Below are 19231 nucleotides of genomic sequence, written 5' to 3' on the forward strand. Positions count from 1 at the left end.
CAGAGCGTCACGTTCATAGCTCGAATGTAAAAGGTTCGATTGAGACCATTAGTTAAAGAAGGCCTGGACACTGCCCCGCGACGTCGCAGCCTGTAGGCAGTTTAAGCCAACAGCTCGTTGCCATGTCACAGGTCTGACGACATATTTGTATCCACTGCCCACATGTTGTGACGTGTTCAGTGTTCAGGCCTGCTATAACGATTGCTATAGATTCGATTCCCTTCGATTAAACTTTTTTTATTTGATTTAATTATAGGAGAAGTTAAATTGAAAATGCGTGACAACACATTTTATTCAAATTTCATAAAGATCACCAGCTTCCTAAAGTAGGAATCGATATTATTTATTTCGCAGCATTACGTGACTGAATTTGTTTTATTTAGCTTCATATCTAGGAGGCGCAATGTTTGAGTGGTAAAATCATTGGCTTCCGAACCTAAAGATCCCGGGTTCGAATTCTGTTGTAGACTGTGATTTTTAATTTCGGCATCTTTATGGCGTCTCTGAGTACTCATAACTCTAATGGGTACCAGTCACAAGTAAGGGAAATGTAAAGCTGGTTGGTGGTTGTGCTGGCTACAGGGCAGCCTGGTTAACCGTTGGCCACATCATCTGTCCTATAGATGGCGAGGTCTGAAAGTGATACTTGACTTTACTGCTGTCTTGTCTTCTTCGTCTAGAACTATTACGTGCAGACTTCACGCCAGCTGAAGCGCATGGAGTCCATTTCAAGGTCACCCATCTACGCTTACTTCAGCGAGACCATCTCAGGGGCGCCTGTCATCAGGGCGTACCGAGCCATGGAAAGGTTTAAAGCCGAGTCTGAGAGAAGGGTGGACAAAAATCAAGTCTTTTACTTCACCAGCTGGTCCGCCATCAGGTCAGTGGCTGCTACAGTTGGATTTGGTTTTTAAATTCATTGAGTTTCTTCTAATAGTATAACTGTATTTCTTTTTAATGATCATGAATTCGTAAAAGTCAAACCTTTAGAAACATCAATGACATTTCCATTTAGAAATTTTGCTCAACTTGTGTTTTTAAGTCTGAACATGTTGGAAATGAATTTCTGTTTCATATTTGAAATGTACTGTTACATTTTGTTGAATGTTATTTTGAGTGTTTCTAAATGTTTTTTTTTTCTTTTTTTTTCGGTCAAGACAAGTAGGCCTATAACAATGTACTAAACATACATTTCGTTTCCAATGTTTTACATTCATGAACTGTCATCGGAAAAAAGCACGTCTTCATTATTTTTCTTTACATCCGAGAATCTTATGTATTTTTTTAATAACAAAATATCAACAAAATTTGTAAAACCTTAATGTACAACCAGCTGCGTACAAACAAAGTAATCTTAACGAATAAATTCAAGAGCATCTACGAAGTTCAGATATCTACTATTGGTAATACTAGAGTTATGGCACTTATCATTTTTTGTTCAATGTATAATGTTTTAAATTGTTATGCACTAATACATGTTGTTATGACATGATTAGGAATTAGTTATTTGTTTCGGGAATAGGGTAAAGTTTTACTTAGCGACGATGACGTAAAGTGGGGAGGAGTTGTTATGACATGATTAGGAATTAGTTATTTGTTTCGGGAATAGGGTAAAGTTTTACTTAGCGACGATGACGTAAAGTGGGTTAAACAATAAGAACGCTCTAAGCGACGCTAAAAAGAAGACGCTTCTTGTAGAGCAGTAGACTTGAGTACAATAGATATGCGGATTTACGGACATAGCTGACATCGGACGATTCCTTTCTTGATTATTAAATATATTTATAGAACAACATCAGCGTCGACTACATATTTGATTGTTTCGGCCTTTCGCCGGTGTTATTGAAGTAGTTGAGTTCAGCGTTACTTCCAGTCAGATCTACACTAGATATAGATCTATTTCCAAGAATCAACACCGCGCGGAAGCGTTAACAATGTCAATGCGATGACGTTTACTGTTACCTAGAAGAAGAACAAATGCTTTCATGCAAAGCAATTTAGTTCAAGGTGCTTTTCACTCCTCGGAGTTGGGTACAGGTTTGGAAGGAAAATGTTTGTTGCTTACATTTTAAGGGCCTTCACAGGGCCTCAATGTAGGAGGAAGAAATGTCAGAGGAAATCGTTGAAAGCCTTTCCCCATACTTGGCCTTGGGACTACAGTCTTTCTATTGGTCAATGGGTGCAAGGGGACGTTGCCGGGCTATTTACAGACACGAAACATGTACCAGTCTATTTACAGACACGAAACATGTACCAGTCTATTTACAAACACGAAACATGTACCAGTCTATTTACAGACACGAAACATGTACCAGTCTATTTACAGACACGAAACATGTACCAGTCTATTTACAGACACGAAACATGTACCAGTCTATTTACAGACACGAAACATGTACCAGTAACTCGCCATTGCCCCTCTCCTGTCAAAGATAACTGTTTCGACGGACCTGATTTCGGAGCTACATGTAGGCCAGGAGGAGCTAGATTGGCTATCAGAAGCTAATTGAGACGCATGGCAATGGAATTATTATTTCCAGTACCACTTCCTGCAATGAGAACATAAAGGAAATATCAAGAGTCGGCTACCCAGAGGCAGCTTGCTACAAATAGTTTAACGCCTTGGCAGAGCTTGCGACGTCGCTGATCCCAAAACTGTATCGGCACTTGCAGTTCTTTAGGACACATCGGCTGCGTGGAAAGAGAGAGGAGGGTCAACATCTGTGTGGGCAACATTGTTCTGGCCCCTAGCAAATTCCCAGAATGTATCTCCCTCCTAAGAGATGATCCATAGTCGCTTCACGACTGAAGGAGGCCATAAGACTTGCAAGAGTTTAAAGAGTACCCTTATTAGCTCAGCATATACCGATGTTTCTGTTCTTTAAAATGGAAATGTATTCTGCAGGTGGAATCAGCTCAACATGGACACACTGGCCAACTTAGTGGTCCTCTTTTCCGCCATCCTCCAGATTGTTGCGGGCGGTGAGGGGAGTGACGCGGGTCTCTCAGTCTCGTACGCCTTACAAGTAAGTTTTTTTTTGTTGTAAAGTCTATTCTTCAATTGTCACACAAATTTCAGGTACGACGATACACATTACAAGCTATCCTGACAAGACTCACCTCAGTCACCAATGTTTAATTTTTTGGCTCAGAACATATATTCTAGAATAACAAAATGTAAAGAGTAAAGTTCCCCTTTCAGACCTTGTGGTCTATAGGGCAGATGATGTGAAGGTCATCTGTTTCTGTGGCCCACGGTTAACGTGGGTGTCATGTAGCCAGCACAACGACCAACCACCTTTACGTTTCCCCAACTAATGTCAGGTACCCATTAGAGCTGGTTGGACTCAGAGGATCTCGAAGATCCGGAAATCAAAAACCTTGTCTTCACCAGGATTATAACCACGGACTCCGGTTCGGAAACCAAGCGCTTTACCGCCTAACCTTCGCGCCTCCAGAATAACAGAATGAGACATCATATTTTCAGAAAGTTGAAAATTGTTACTAGAGAAATTCGCCCTTGTGGAGTGTTACCAGCGAATGCCGACCATATCCATCAAAGATACATATTCTATCGAGAGGCCCAAACAAGAACTAAGTACAAATACCTAAGCTTAGACTTATAAAAAGACTATGAAAGTTTAGATAGAGATTAAACGAACATGGAGAAAGTTATCTAAGATAACAATATACATTGTTTTTATATCCACCGAGGGGATAGTGACGACTGACCTCACAGACACAGTCGAAGATCCTCTTTACCTGTCAGAAGGCTGTGTAGCTGCAGACCTGCCACATGATTAGAAAATTTCTCAGTAGACAATGTTCAAGAGACCACGATGAATTTTATTTCCCATTAACGAAGCTCGAGCCTGACAGTGCTAGAGACTGAGAATTAATTCATTTCTAATATAAATAAGTATTTAAAACCAAACATCTCATACTTAAAGACATCTTTTGTTTTTTCCTCGAGGTTGCTTCTCATACTTTAAGACATCTGTTTGATTTCCTCCAGGTTGTTTCTCATACTTAAAGACATCTGTTTGATTTCCTCCAGGTTGTTTCTCATACTTTAAGACATCTGTTTGATTTCCTCCAGGTTGTTTCTCATACTTTAAGACATCTGTTTGATTTCCTCCAGGTTGTTTCTCATACTTTAAGACATCTGTTTGTTTTCCTCTAGGTTGTTTCTCATACTTAAAGACATTTGTTTGTTTTCTTCTAGGTTGTTTCTCATACTTAAAGACATCTGTTTGTTTTCCTCTAGGTTGTTTCTCATACTTAAAGACATCTGTTTGTATTCCTCCAGGTTGTTTCTCATACTTAAAGACATCTGCTTGTATTCCTCCAGGCTGTTTCTCATACTTAAAGACATCTGCTTGTATTCTTCTAGGTTGTTTCTCATACTTAAAGACATCTGTTTGTATTCCTCCAGGTTGTTTCTCATACTTAAAGACATCTGTTTGTATTCCTCCAGGTTGTTTCTCATACTTTAAGACATCTGCTTGTATTCTTCTAGGTTGTTTCTCATACTTAAAGACATCTGTTTGTTTTACTCCAGGTTGTTTCTCATACTTAAAGACATCTGTTTGTATTCCTCTAGGTTGCTTCTCTTACTTATATACATCTGTTTGTATTCCTCTAGGTTGCTGGTGCGTTGCCCTACATGGTGAGACAAATTTCAGAATTTGAAACGAACATTGTGTCAGTGGAGAGAATGAAAGAATATTTTCAAGTGGAGCAAGAGGTCAGGGGAGTATACGATTAATCTTGGATTATGACCCGCTAGAGTCTTATACCTAAGAAACTAAAAGCATATTTCCTATAGAATATCTTGTTTTGAGAATTAGATTTACCAGTGTGCATAGAAAACGAAACCAACTTTTTGCTGTGAGCTTTAAGTCACGTGATTAGATACCCCACACTTTAAACTGTTTAAACGACTTTTAAACAACATGCTTCAACACTCCCTCTCTCCCCATCTCTTAATATATTGTGATTTTATACACTAAATGTAACATGGATGTTGTTTTGATGAAGCCGATCAAAGGGACATAATTCAATTTATTTAGAAATAAATATATATTTATAACTACATTCCTCTATGTATTTTTGTTTTTTTTTCAGGCCGCACTTATCAACCCCAAAAATCGACCTAGCCCAGAATGGCCCAGTAAGGGCAATGTGACTTTTGTCAACTACCAGACCAGATACAGGCCTGGTTTAGATCTGGTACTTAAGGGTGTTAACTGTCAGATCATAGGAGGTGAGAAGGTAAACAACTGCTGCGTTGGAATGATGCTATTCACAACTTTTTAGAGATGGCCAGTTTCATGCTGTTAAGTAATGTAGACCATACGAGAGTAACACGAGCAGACGTTCTGCCCAAATGTTTCATGAAATCATACTTCTATTTTTGTTGTTCTATGAAATTTGTAGCCTGCATACTTTCATATATATATATATATATATATATATATATATATATATATATATATATATATATATATATATATATATATATATTCCATATAAGCCGTTCCATTATCAAATTATCATTTACTTACTCCTGCATTCTGTGACTGCAAGGGAAACAACTGGCGGTCGTCTGCTTAGTTAGATTAAATTAAGTTGAACACATATGTTGTTTTTTTTACAAAGCTTATATCAACTTACTCTGTCTGTCTGTCTGTGTGTGCGTGTGTGTCTGTCTGGCCAAAAGTTTCTACACGTTGTTTCTCCCACACTCAATCTTGGATCAAGCTGAAGTTTTGCACAATTATTTCTTTTACCTGACAACACAAGAATCAATAGAAAAATTTAACCGATTAGTTAATTTACTATTGGTAATAAATTAATTTGTTTGGTATCCCAATAAGGGAAAGAAATAGTAATTGACTGAAGTGGTGGTATAAGCTGCATTAGTCTCGTTTATATTAGGCTGCCGTCTGAGGCTTAGTGAACACAAACATCAAATAGAGACAATAGATAACTTTACAATCTTCCATGTTCATAGACTCTTCGCTAGCGGAGTGGTTTGGCTTGAGTAGCCTGAGAAGACTTTAGCCCAAAAGTTCGAATTCCCTTTTTTTTTTACAAAAATATATTTAAAAAGCGATCACCCAGATACCCCGTTCTTTCTCCCCCTTTCCAATTGGCCCAGACAAGTGATATGATTATAGCGTATTGAGAACGATAAAAGCATGATATTGCGCTAAACAAAAAACAATTGGTAACAAAACTATTTCTAATCACACAGATTTATTATTGTTAGTCTAGATCTATTACAAATTTAAATACATTTCTGATCCAAACTAATTGATACACATTAATATAATCTTTGTTTTTTAAAAAGTATTTTTTTTCCTGTTTCTACTCCTGTCAGTCATCCAGAGTATCTTGAGTGCTCAGAGCAAGTTTACTTAACAACACACTAACACCTAAATTTATTTAGGCATGTGCATCCTAATTAAACTCTCTAACCACATGTCTAATATATAGGTAGGGGTGAGATAACGTATAGCACACCGCCACATTTCTAAGAAGTTCCATCTGGTTTAAGTTTCTGTCTTACAAATTCACTTTTTTTTTTAAAGTTAATGGGGTCGTGGGTAAAGTTTTGGTGTGTGTGTTGTTTTTCTTTTGCCAGGTTTGTCACTGGCAATTTTAATTAGACCAACATAGTTTGTGCCTGGAGTGAGTCCTGTATGTTGTAACACTTGCCTAGCAACATTTGTGAATTTCTTTTTTTTTTTTTGAATTGGAAAACGAATTTACGGACGAAAAAAATTTACCTATGACGTATTGAATTGTTTTATTATTATAAATTATTATTATAATATCTGTTATAACCTTGCAGAGGCGTAGTGAGGGGGGCAAGGGGGCATGATGCCCCAAGCGCCACACTCATGGGGGCGCCACATGCAGCCTATATTTCTATGTGATGTTCATGGAAAATGGGTGTGGGGGGGGGGGGCAATAATGTACATGCCCCGGGCGCACTTTTTGCTCACTACGCCTCTGTAACTTTGCATTACTTCATAGCCAACTACCACACACGGCGAAACCGGATGAATCAATGAATGTGTGGATGAAATATAATCAACGGTTTAATTAATTGAAACAGAGAATCTGCCCAATGTCGACGTCACTGAAAGGACATCCGAAAGGCCCTTTCTAGAATAAAACGTCTTTCTCGTGCCAAACCTGTCACTATTCTATTTCCGCTCTTTTATTAACTAGGTCACGTCGCTTTTCATTTTCCCATATCTATTACTCATTTATGCGCCATTTTCTAAACTTATACTTAAAAGAGCTTAAAAAAATCAAATTTAAAATCAGTAGTAGTCTTAAGTTTTAAGTATTTTACGTATTATTTCGTTTCGTTTCCTTTCAATTTGCATTAAGATTGGAATAGTTGGACGAACAGGCGCCGGAAAGTCGTCCTTGACACTGTGTTTATTCCGCATCATTGAAGCGGTGAGTGGGTCTATCTTTGTAGATGAAGTGAACATTGCGGACATAGGTCTTCATGATCTCCGGAGCAAACTGACCATCTTACCCCAGGTAGGTCTAACAGCACAACGTATTAGCATTAGTTTATCTCTTGTTTGTTATTGTTACTAAGCGTACTATTGGAACGCAATTTTATGGCATTTAATATGTTTATGTATCACGAATTTACGTCATCCTACTAACAGGACCATGTCCTCTTCTCTCTTACAGGACCCTGTCCTCTTCTCCGGAAGTTTACGTATGAACGTTGATCCGTTCGAGCAGTACAGTGACGATCAGATGTGGACGGCTCTGGCCAGGTCTCACTTGAAAGACTTTGTCTCCAGCCAACCTGAAGGGCTTCTGTACGAGTGTGGAGAGGAAGGGTCTAACTTGAGGTACGAGTCGCCAAACGATTTACGAGTTGTGTGTAATACACGGTGGTTAGAATGTAATGGAAGGTTGAAACACGAGTGTGTTATGTTGTCAGGAGTTAAAGCAAGTGTGTAAGGATGTCAGTCAAATTGGATGAGTTGAAACACGAGTGTGTTATGTTGTCAGGAGTTCAAATAAGTGTGTAAGAATGTCAGTCTAATTAGATGAGTTGAAACACGAGTGTGTTATATTGTCAGGAGTTCAAATAAGTGTGTAAGAATGTCAGTCAAATTAGATGAGTTGAAACACGAGTGTGTTATGTTGTCAGGAGTTCAAACAAGTGTGTACGTTGAAACACACATGTCTTAGAATGTTATGGAGAGTTGAAACAGAGATATAGTAGAGTGTGATGGGCAGTTGAAACACGCGTATTTTAGGGTGCCATTTGGAGTAGAATGAATCATTATCACTGAAAGCTTTTTCACAATCAAAGTGCCCCAACTGAGAATATTCATTTATCAATCTAACAGTGACGATTGTGACATTGCCATTGTGAGATTGACATTTTTATGTGATAGACTTGACCTAAAAGCTCTGATTTCTTTCGTCATTCCCAAGCTTAATATCGAATTTTTAAAAACTAATTACTTGTACATAATATTTGATTTCTTGAAAATGACATTGTAAAACTTGTAACTTTCGTGTTACACTAACTGCCATAAGGCCCAGACTATGTCCTCTGACGCCAAAACTTCTTGTCTAGAATATAACAGCTCAAAGAATTCTTCTAAAGATTATCTTCTGTATGTTTCAACTAGTTTCAAGTGAGATGGCCTATAAAACAAGTACGTTACGTTTCAGCATTGGACAGCGTCAGCTGGTTTGTCTGGCTAGGTCACTTCTCCGTAAAACTAAAATTCTCATCTTGGATGAAGCCACTGCTGCCATTGATATGGAGACAGACGCCCTGATACAGACAACAATAAGAGACGCTTTCAAAGACTGCACAATCATCGCCATAGCTCACAGGCTGAACACCATCATGGACTATGACAGGTAAGGAAAGGTCATAAACAAAGGTGAAGCTAAGCGCTGAAACAATGAATGGTTAGTGCATGGACTATGTAGGCCTGTATATAATGAACGGATAGAACGAGAATTTTGTTTCTTTTTACACATTTCGGACGTTTCTTCAATAGTAAAGTTTTTTACCTCCTAGTACGACATGGAGAGCGTGCAGAGTTTGGGACTTTCGTGATCTCTTGAACCTCACAGTTCACAATCTTAACAATTCTTGTTCATGATAAGAAAATGTTGGGAAAACCGAAAAAAATAATCTGTCATATCTTGTTCTCCTTTTTTTAATTTCCAGTCCTAGGTCCAACAGACACTGGCCTAATTAGTGATTCTATCAGGTTTTTGCTCGCTTACAATACTGTGAAAATTGGAAACCTTTTTTGAAAATTTTACTGTATGATTTTGTCCTCCTTTGTACGGTTTTTTTTTTTTTGCTCCTCTGTAGGCCTACTGGTATGTTCTTGTTTGTCCTCCTCTGTACTTGTAAGTTCTTTTGTGTCCTTCTCTTGTCGATATCTGATATTCTTGTTGTCAACGTTTCTTGGGCTATTTTTAGGCAGTTGTAATAAAGGGAGTTAACTTGACTATAAACAAAATACTATTACTTTCTAAGTAGTCTAATTTCAATCTAACGGTTAAATATTTATTTTTATATAGTTTAAGTCTGAGAATTAAAAACACGCTTTTTATGTTTTTTTTTTTCTTCTTTACATCATTACATCTAATTCTGAGATTTTATTTTTTACTATCTTAGAGTTATCGTCCTTGATGCTGGTGTCATTAAAGAGTTTGCATCTCCCAGAGACCTCATAGAAGCTGGGGGTATTTTCTACAGCATGTGTAGAGATTCAGGCCTGGTATGAATCAGAGTCAAGAACTTTTGCCAACTTACAGACCAGTGAAGGCGACTTCATTATACTTCTTCGTTCTTCTAACAGCCTGCTGTTCATCTACTCTGACTACATTAGGGACTCCGACATTGCCCCACTGCTTTTCCATTTGGTCTCACCCCAAATATATTTTTTTCCAGAACTAATAATTTCTTCATGGGTCTCTTTTGTGTCAAGTATGTTCTTCCTTTTATGGTTTCTGGAACCTGGTAGATGTTTAACAAGGGTTGTCTGGTCAAAGATTGATTCATTGTTTCATCAAAGTCTTCTCTTCTCCATTTGTAGCATTGGCAATCTTCATGTCTTTTTTGTTGTCTTGTCACGTTGTTGTCTTGTCACGTTGTCGTCTTGTCACGTTGTTGTCTTGTCACGTTGCCGTCTTGTTACGTTGTTGTCTTGTCACGTTGTCGTCTTGTCACGTTGTTGTCTTGTCACGTTGTTGTCTTGTCACGTTGTCGTCTTGTCACGTTGTTGTCTTGTCACGTTGTTGTCTTGACACGTTGTTGTCTTGACACGTTGTTGTCTTGTCACGTTGTTGTCTCGTCACGTTGTTGTCTCGTCACGTTGTTGTCAATTATTGCTTCAATTCATAAAATCTTTTATGATCAAACTCTTTTTCTCTTTCTGTTTGTGTTCTTCTCTTTTTCTCTTTCTTTCTTATTGTTCAATTTTCTTTTACTGTCAGTCTCTCTATCTCTTTTTTCTTCTTTTGTCACGTTCCATTCCTTTTAGTATTTCTTCTTTTTCATTCTCTCATTCTCTCTCTCTCTTTTCTTTAACCATGTAACGGCATCATTCTTTCTCTTGCTTCTATATTAGTCTCTCTCTTTCTCTCTTTCCTTCTCTCTCTCTCTCTCTCTCTCTCTCTCTCTCTCTCTCACTCTCTCTCTTTCTTTTTTTTTTCATTTTTCATGCGACAAGTGCAGATCATAAAGAATAAATAAATGTCCTGAAATATACGTTACAATAAATTGAATTTCGTTGAGTTTTAGTTTTAGTTTTTTTTTTTTTTTTTGTTGTTGTCAGTCCTTTTTGACTTGGCGGGACACAATATTTTTAAAAACCTTATGGCGGGCCACATGAACATTTAGTAGACCCTTAGAAACAAATACTCTTTTTATTCGTTCTAGCCATTCTAGTGTTGATCAATGTCTGCATTCAATACAATGTTAATAGAAACCAATAGTTCACAAAATAGAATAATCTTTAGGGATCATGTCAATATCAGCGGGTTTATTGTATTTGCAATGAAGTCATGCACAACTGTCTCTTTTTGTCTGTCTCTCTCTATCTCTTTATATTTTTCCTTCCTTTCTCTTTCTCTCCATCTCTTTCTGTCTCTCACTTTTATCCCTGTGTTTCTGTGTCCCTCTCTCTTTTTTGTCTCTTTTTCTTTCTCCTTTCTCTCTCTCTCTTTTTCTTTTTGCCATTCATTAGTCTGTATAATGTTTATCAGAGGCGGCACTAGAGCACGCGGGGCCTGGGGGAATGTCATACTTAGGCCCGTGAGCCGTGAGCGTGGAATGTACGCTTAAGGTATCACCCGCCTCTAATGCTGTAGGGCCCTATTGTTCACAACAGAATACCTTATATGGGTACTGTACTATTAACCGTTAGACTACATTACGCAGTGCATTGTCATTGTTCTGCAGGTAAGATTTTGCTTGTAAGTTTTCTTCTCCCCAATCCTCTAATATTATTTGAGTAGCTTGTAATCAACGTAACGAATTATTCAGAAACATTTTGCATGAACAATCAACAAACTTGATATTAATTTCTCCTTTTACGCGCTTCCATCAGTCGCGGGGCCTGGGCGGTTGCCCCACTCGCCACATTCTAAGGCCGCCTCTGTGTTGATGATCCTAAAAGATTTCGATTGACCACCTCTGTCCACGTTCTCATTGCCCGTCTCTCTTAGAATGTCTTCATTCAGTTCTCCTTGACCCTTCCCGCTTTGTACACTGTGATGGTCACGTGGAGAGAAAAAAACAACTTTTTGCCATTTTACACAAAGACAATTTAAAACAAACAAAATCTAAAGAAAAAAAATAATATTAAAGCTTTTTTTTTTAAGGAAACAACTGTACATTCACAGTCGTATATCTCCATAGTGTAAGATTTAAATTTTTTATATCAAACAAAATAAATGAATTAATACTAATTAATTAATTTTTAAAACATTGATTCGTGTTTTTTTAGTTGTGCAAAATTTCAATTTGATCCTATTATGGGAAATGGGAGAAATAAAGTGTTCAAGATTATTACTAGACAGATATATATTTCGAATTTTGTAACAACAGGGAAAAAAAATCATTTTAAATGTTTTCAGGATATCTTGGTAATAGGTCATAAACTTTTTGTTTATTTCAATATACAAACTTCATTGAGAAGGAACACTTTTCAGCAAAAATTTGATTAACAGGGTTAAACTTTTTGTTATTAAATCTGCTTTCACTGTCAATATTTCTCCATAGTATGAAAGACTTCTAACGCTTTTCATAAACTTTGTTTTAAAAAAAAACAGGATTGTATTTCCGGGGCAAAAAAAGGATTGTATTTCCGGGGAAAAAAAAAAGGATTGTATTTCCGGGGCAAAAAAAAAAAAAGAATTGTTTTTCCGGGGCAAAACAAAAACAGGAACACCTTTCCGGAGCATTTGCTTAGCATGGTTTAACTTTCCTTTTCTTACAGCTTATATTAACTCCCTCTGTCTTTATGTCGTTCAGTGTTTGGTCCGTCTGTTTGTTACAATGTTTGGTCCGTCTGTTTGTTACAATGTTTGTACATGTTAGTTCTCTCACACCCATTCTCGGATCAAGTTGAAACTAAACAGAATTTTTTATTGGAACAGAAATGAAATGAATACATTAAAAAATAGAACCAACAAGAATTATTCAGTTAATTACTGGTAATTAATTGTTACCTTTGATACTAACGAGGAAAATTGATCCTTCAGTATTCCCATAATAATAATAATAATAATAATAATTTTATTTATAACGCGCTATTAACAAACAAAATGTAGGCTCAATGCGCTGTAATAACATTACAGACATTAGCATTTTAGCTAAAATGACAATCTAAAAAAGTTTTGAACTGATAGGTCTTAATGTTATTCTTAAAAGTGGTGTAGCATGTTGTTTGTCTGAGATCAATGGGGAGTGAGTTCCATATATGGCTAAATATGTAGGGTTTTGTCCCCTTAGATAGTCGAACACGCTATTTATGTGGCCCAAGGTTTACGAAGGTATCGTTTGGCTAGCACAACGACCAACCACCTTTACTTGTCCACAACTCATGTCAGGTACCCATTAGAGCTGGATGGACTCAGAGTCACCCTAAATATCCCGAAATTAAAAAACACAGTCTTCACCAGGATTCAGAAGCCAAGCGCTTTACCGCTCAGCCACCGCGTCTCCAATTAGTCAATTAATTAATGGGAATAATCTTTTTGTTTGATATCGAATAAGGAAACATAGTTGCAAGTGCGGAGTTTTTTCCGTAAATAAGCTTTGTTTTTTAAAAAGGATCTTTATATATAATTCTCTTCTTCCCTTATCAGGTCAGACCACAAGTAAATGGGAAGATCACTCTCTTATTTCTGCGGATAGTCACCCCACGGAAAAAAAAACAAGAGAGGGGGGGGGGGGGGGAGAACACGTTTTCACAGCTCGCTACGGATGGCTGCGCGATGGACTGTCACACCCTGCCCGCTCCCATCCCATTCGGGCGGTTTGGACTAGGAAGTAAACTATCGTCAACTCTGAAGGAACATCCGAAACATGTAAAACATTTTACAAACACTAAAAACCAGGGCCGGACTAAAGCATTGTGAGGCCCTATTCGAAACGGATTTCGCGGGGCCAAGTGTGTTTAATGAAGCGGACACTAAGTGAAATTTAAGAGTTTGTATTAGAAAATAAATTCGTCTATGCAATTTATTCATTCTTTACTACGTACAGAATTACTTTACGAGCCTTGCGTGTAGCAAAGTCATACAGTATATCATAATAATTCTATTTCCCATTTGGATCCAGCTCAATAGCAAGAATTACCAAATGTTTCAATCTATCTTTGAGAATTGTTGACCTCAAGTAATTCTTCATTAGTTTGAGGCGCGAGAAGCTTCTTTCACCTGATTACACAATTGCGGCTAAAGCATAATGCCGTTTTATTAATAGCGCGTAGGATTGACGTTTTCCATATTGAATGACACCCCAAAATGAAATTTTTTTTTCTATGTATTTCCGTATATTTTAAGGACTTTTTCGTATATTTTGCAATTTTGGGAGATTTCCAGGAGCTCCTGGTAAATCGACAGGAGTGCGCGGGAAATCTGTTATAAGTTATAAAATGGTTTAATTTAATAATTTAAAGACCTTGAATTAGCGCGGGCTCCATGAAAGTGCGGATCCTTCGGTCACATAGGTTGCAGTGGCCTAAGACCGGCCCTGCAAAATAGCGTCGTATGCTATGCCGCCTGTAGACTAGTTTTTTATATTTTGTTTTAACTCTGCTTTCACTGTCCATGCCTCTCCATCGTGTAGAAAACTTCTAACGCTTTTTATGAACGACAGTTTAAAAAGAAACAGCCGGATTGTATTTCCGGGACAAAGAGTTGTCTATAAAATCATTCTGCTCAAAAAAGTTCACACCATTTAGTTGATCTATGTCAGTGATAAAACACACGAGAAGTGTTGTTTTCAAGTGATCGATTAGTTCTTACTTCCTTAAATGGAGTCTGGAGTCTAACTTCAATGTGACCACTTAATGCCACGTTTTGGAAGGAACTCTTCAAGCCTCATGTGTAGGAAGTTGATAATATATTTTGTCGTTTCATATGGGAGGTGGTGATGGTGGGGGGGGGGGGAGGATTGGTGGTGGTGGTGGGGGGGTGATGGTAGCCTTATCAGATCTTTTTAAAGAAGCGTCTTAAGTCAACAATATATTTCCGAAAGCTGCGATGAAAGAATGACTCATTAGCAGACTTTTTGTATTCGTTGTATGTCTTGTGTTGTTGTTTTTGTGTGTGAAATCAAGCAATGCCAATGTGACATGAAAGTAACACATCGAGCGGCAGGGTGCATGCAATCGTTGACCATACAGCTGTATGTTACTCAATCATACAAACATAAATAAGCATTTTGTAAAATGACAACACTTTTATGTATATGCTTTATGTATATGTTTTATGTATATGTAGTCAATAACTATAGGCAAAAAGAATGGCTCTGGAGTAGCCTGACTGATAGAGGAACGAAAAAAACTTTTTTTTCCATATATATAGTTCGTCCATCGTGGTTCGATGATGACCCCTTTTGTCACCCAGGGGACTGAGGGCCTTGCACTGGAGTTTTATGCCTCCTCGTGTGGCTGGTGAGACCTATGTAAGCCCGGAATGTTCATCTGCACTCTGGGCAGGTTATTCCAGCTGAAGCTTGTGTCATTGGCCTTGAGTGCTATTAGAGCATGGAATGGGTTGCCTGAGCTAGCCAGGAAAACCAGTGACTTGGCAGAATTTAAGTCATTGGTTAATATGCATGACTAAATGCATGACGCGTAGGACGTAATCATCTTCTTTTTTGAAGTAACGTCTGTATTATATAAGATAAGATAAGATTTTTTGTTTCTCTGACGTTTTTCTTCTGCCAGCACTGTTCTCGTGTCCTCTGCAATTTTTGTTTCTCTGATGTTTTTCTTCTGCCAGCACTGTTCTCGTGTCCTCTGCAATTTTTGCGCCAGTTTTCACAGCGCGACGCCATGATGCTCTATCACAGTGTTGCCCAACCTGATTTGACCTGAGGGCCATTTTAATTTCCGACACTTGTGTCGCGGGCCACATGATGAAAAATGTACAAAAAGGAAATGACATTGCCCTGAAACACTTCCATTAGAAACTTGTGTATCTAGTATTTACATTAATTAATAGAAAACTGGCTTCATTTGTCTACTTAAAATGTGAGAAATATTGTAGTTATCTTTAACAACGGCTCATTTTCTTGTCTCTTTTTGGTAAATATTCCCATCGATCCTCCAATCTCTAGACATAGTTTAACAATCGCGGCTCAAACCAAGAATGCCGTCATATTTGTTTTATAGTGCTAATATCCACTTGTAGTTTCTTCGGCTCTCCCATTTCATAAACGTACATGTCACGATACTAGTCTATCACAGAAAAAAGTGAGGGCCCTAACATAGGTAAAGATACATTTCTCAACCTTTTTTTTTCGGATGTGATGGGGGATATTTTGCAATTTGTACCAACGTTTAGCGGGTCGGATGAAACCATGTCGCGGGCCGGATATGGCCGTATTTTGGGCATCACTGCTCTATCATTTGCTGACGTCTCCTTGGTCAATGCTGAAAGCTTTCAGAGAAGCTTTGAGGGTGTCCCTGAACATGCTATAAACATGAAAGTATAAAAGTATTCAAAGCAACAACAACAGAGAAACATGTACATTATATAGAGATCTTGTTGTATGAATTGTAAAGATTGTCACTTGATATTAAAATGTCTGATGGCCGGAGATGGAACGTGCTATTGTTCATGTTGCCTGTATATTCGTATTAAATGTGTGTTCAACTATACTCCTTCACTATCACTGTTGCTAATTGTGTGTTCAACTAGTACTTCTTCACTATCATTGTTGCTAATTGTGTGTTCAACTATTACTCATTCAATATCACTGTTGCTAATTGTGTGTTCAACTATTACTCATTCAATATCACTGTTGCTAATTGTGTTCAACTATTACTCATTCAATATCACTGTTGCTAATTGTGTTCAACTATTACTCATTCAATATCACTGTTGCTAATTGTGTTCAACTATTACTCATTCAATATCACTGTTGCTAATTGTGCGTTCAACTATTACTCATTCAATATCACTGTTGCTAATTGTGTGTTCTACTATTACTCCTTCACTATCACTGTTGCTAATTGTGCGTTCAACTATTATCGCTCCAATATCACTGTTGCTAATTGTGTGTTCTACTATTACTCATTCAATATCACTGTTGCTAATTGTGCGTTCAACTATTATCGCTCCAATATCACTGTTGCTAATTGTGCGTTCAACTATTATCGCTCCAATATCACTGTTGCTAATTGTGCGTTCAACTATTATCGCTCCAATATCACTGTTGCTAATTGTGTTCAACTATTACTCATTCAATATCACTGTTGCTAATTGTGTTCAACTATTACTCATTCAATATCACTGTTGCTAATTGTGTTCAACTATTACTCATTCAATATCACTGTTGCTAATTGTGTGTTCAACTATTACTCATTCAATATCACTGTTGCTAATTGTGTGTTCAACTATTACTCATTCAATATCACTGTTGCTAATTGTGTGTTCAACTATTACTCATTCAATATCACTGTTGCTAATTGTGTTCAACTATTATCGCTCCAATATCACTGTTGCTAATTGTGTGTTCAACTATTACTCATTCAATATCACTGTTGCTAATTGTGTGTTCTACTATTACTCATTCAATATCACTGTTGCTAATTGTGTGTTCTACTATTACTCCTTCACTATCACTGTTGCTAATTGTGTTCAACTATTACTCATTCAATATCACTGTTGCTAATTGTGCGTTCAACTATTATCGCTCCAATATCACTGTTGCTAATTGTGTGTTCAACTATTACTCATTCAATATCACTGTTGCTAATTGTGTGTTCTACTATTACTCCTTCACTATCACTGTTGCTAATTGTGTTCAACTATTACTCATTCAATATCACTGTTGCTAATTGTGCGTTCAACTATTATCGCTCCAATATCACTGTTGCTAATTGTGCGTTCAACTATTATCGCTCCAATATCACTGTTGCTAATTGTGTGTTCAACTATTATTGCTTCACTATCACTGTTGCTAATTGTGTGTTCAACTAGTACTTCTTCACTATCATTGTTGCTAATTGTGTGTTCAACTATTACTCATTCAATATCACTGTTGCTAATTGTGCGTTCAACTATTACTCATTCAATATCACTGTTGCTAATTGTGCGTTCAACTATTATTGCTCCAATATCACTGTTGCTAATTGTGCGTTCAACTATTATTGCTTCAATATCACTGTTGCTAATTGTGTGTTCAACTATTATCGCTCCAATATCATTGTTGCTAATTGTGTGTTCAACTATTATCGCTCCAATATCACTGTTGCTAATTGTGCGTTCAACTATTACTCATTCATTATCACTGTTGCTAATTGTGCGTTCAACTATTATTGCTCCAATATCACTGTTGCTAATTGTGCGTTCAACTATTATTGCTTCAATATCACTGTTGCTAATTGTGTGTTCAACTATTATCGCTCCAATATCATTGTTGCTAATTGTGTGTTCAACTATTATCGCTCCAATATCACTGTTGCTAATTGTGCGTTCAGCTATTATTGCTTCAATATCACTGTTGCTAATTGTGCGTTCAACTATTATTGCTCCAATATCACTGTTGCTAATTGTGTGTTCAACTATTATCGCTCCAATATCACTGTTGCTAATTGTGCATTCAACTATTATTGCTCCAACATCACTGTTGCTAATTGTGCGTTCAACTATTACTCATTCACTATCACTGTTGCTAATTGTGCGTTCAACTATTATTGCTTCACTATCACTGTTGCTAATTGTGCGTTCAACTATTATTGCTCCAATATCACTGTTGCTAATTGTGCGTTCAACTATTACTCATTCAATATCACTGTTGCTAATTGTGCGTTCAACTATTACTCATTCAATATCACTGTTGCTAATTGTGTGTTCAACTATTATTGCTTCACTATCACTGTTGCTAATTGTGTGTTCAACTATTATTGCTCCAATATCACTGTCGCTAATTGTGTGTTCAACTATTACTTCTTCACTATCATTGTTGCTAATTGTGTGTTCAACTATTATTGCTCCAATATCACTGTTGCTAATTGTGTGTTCAACTATTATCGCTCCAATATCACTGTTGCTAATTGTGCGTTCAACTATTATTGCTCCAATATCACTGTTGCTAATTGTGCGTTCAACTATTACTCATTCACTATCACTGTTGCTAATTGTGCGTTCAACTATTACTCATTCAATATCACTGTTGCTAATTGTGTGTTCTACTATTACTCCTTCACTATCACTGTTGCTAATTGTGTGTTCAACTATTATTGCTTCACTATCACTGTCGCTAATTGTGTGTTCAACTATTACTTCTTCACTATCATTGTTGCTAATTGTGTGTTCAACTATTATTGCTCCAATATCACTGTTGCTAATTGTGTGTTCAACTATTATTGCTCCAATATCACTGTTGCTAATTGTGTGTTCAACTATTATTGCTCCAATATCACTGTTGCTAATTGTGTGTTCAACTATTATTGCTCCAATA

At 37.2% G+C, this 19231-nt stretch overlaps 1 protein-coding gene across 1 annotated transcript in view; it reads left to right on the forward strand.

Moving 5' to 3' along the window:
• LOC106059215 (multidrug resistance-associated protein 1-like) overlaps positions 1-10821 on the forward strand; it is a 39598-nt gene extending 28777 nt beyond the window's left edge. The window contains exons 28-35 of the mRNA XM_056023274.1: positions 681-880; positions 2906-3026; positions 4646-4747; positions 5128-5274; positions 7408-7566; positions 7726-7892; positions 8731-8925; positions 9701-10821. Coding sequence (XP_055879249.1) covers positions 681-880; positions 2906-3026; positions 4646-4747; positions 5128-5274; positions 7408-7566; positions 7726-7892; positions 8731-8925; positions 9701-9809 — 1200 coding nt within the window. The 3' untranslated portion in view covers positions 9810-10821. The remainder of the gene's footprint in view (positions 1-680; positions 881-2905; positions 3027-4645; positions 4748-5127; positions 5275-7407; positions 7567-7725; positions 7893-8730; positions 8926-9700) is intronic.
• Positions 10822-19231: the final 8410 nt, after the last annotated feature.

Source organism: Biomphalaria glabrata, chromosome 3 (genome assembly GCF_947242115.1).
Source record: "Biomphalaria glabrata chromosome 3, xgBioGlab47.1, whole genome shotgun sequence".
Taxonomy (NCBI): Eukaryota; Metazoa; Mollusca; class Gastropoda; family Planorbidae; genus Biomphalaria; species Biomphalaria glabrata.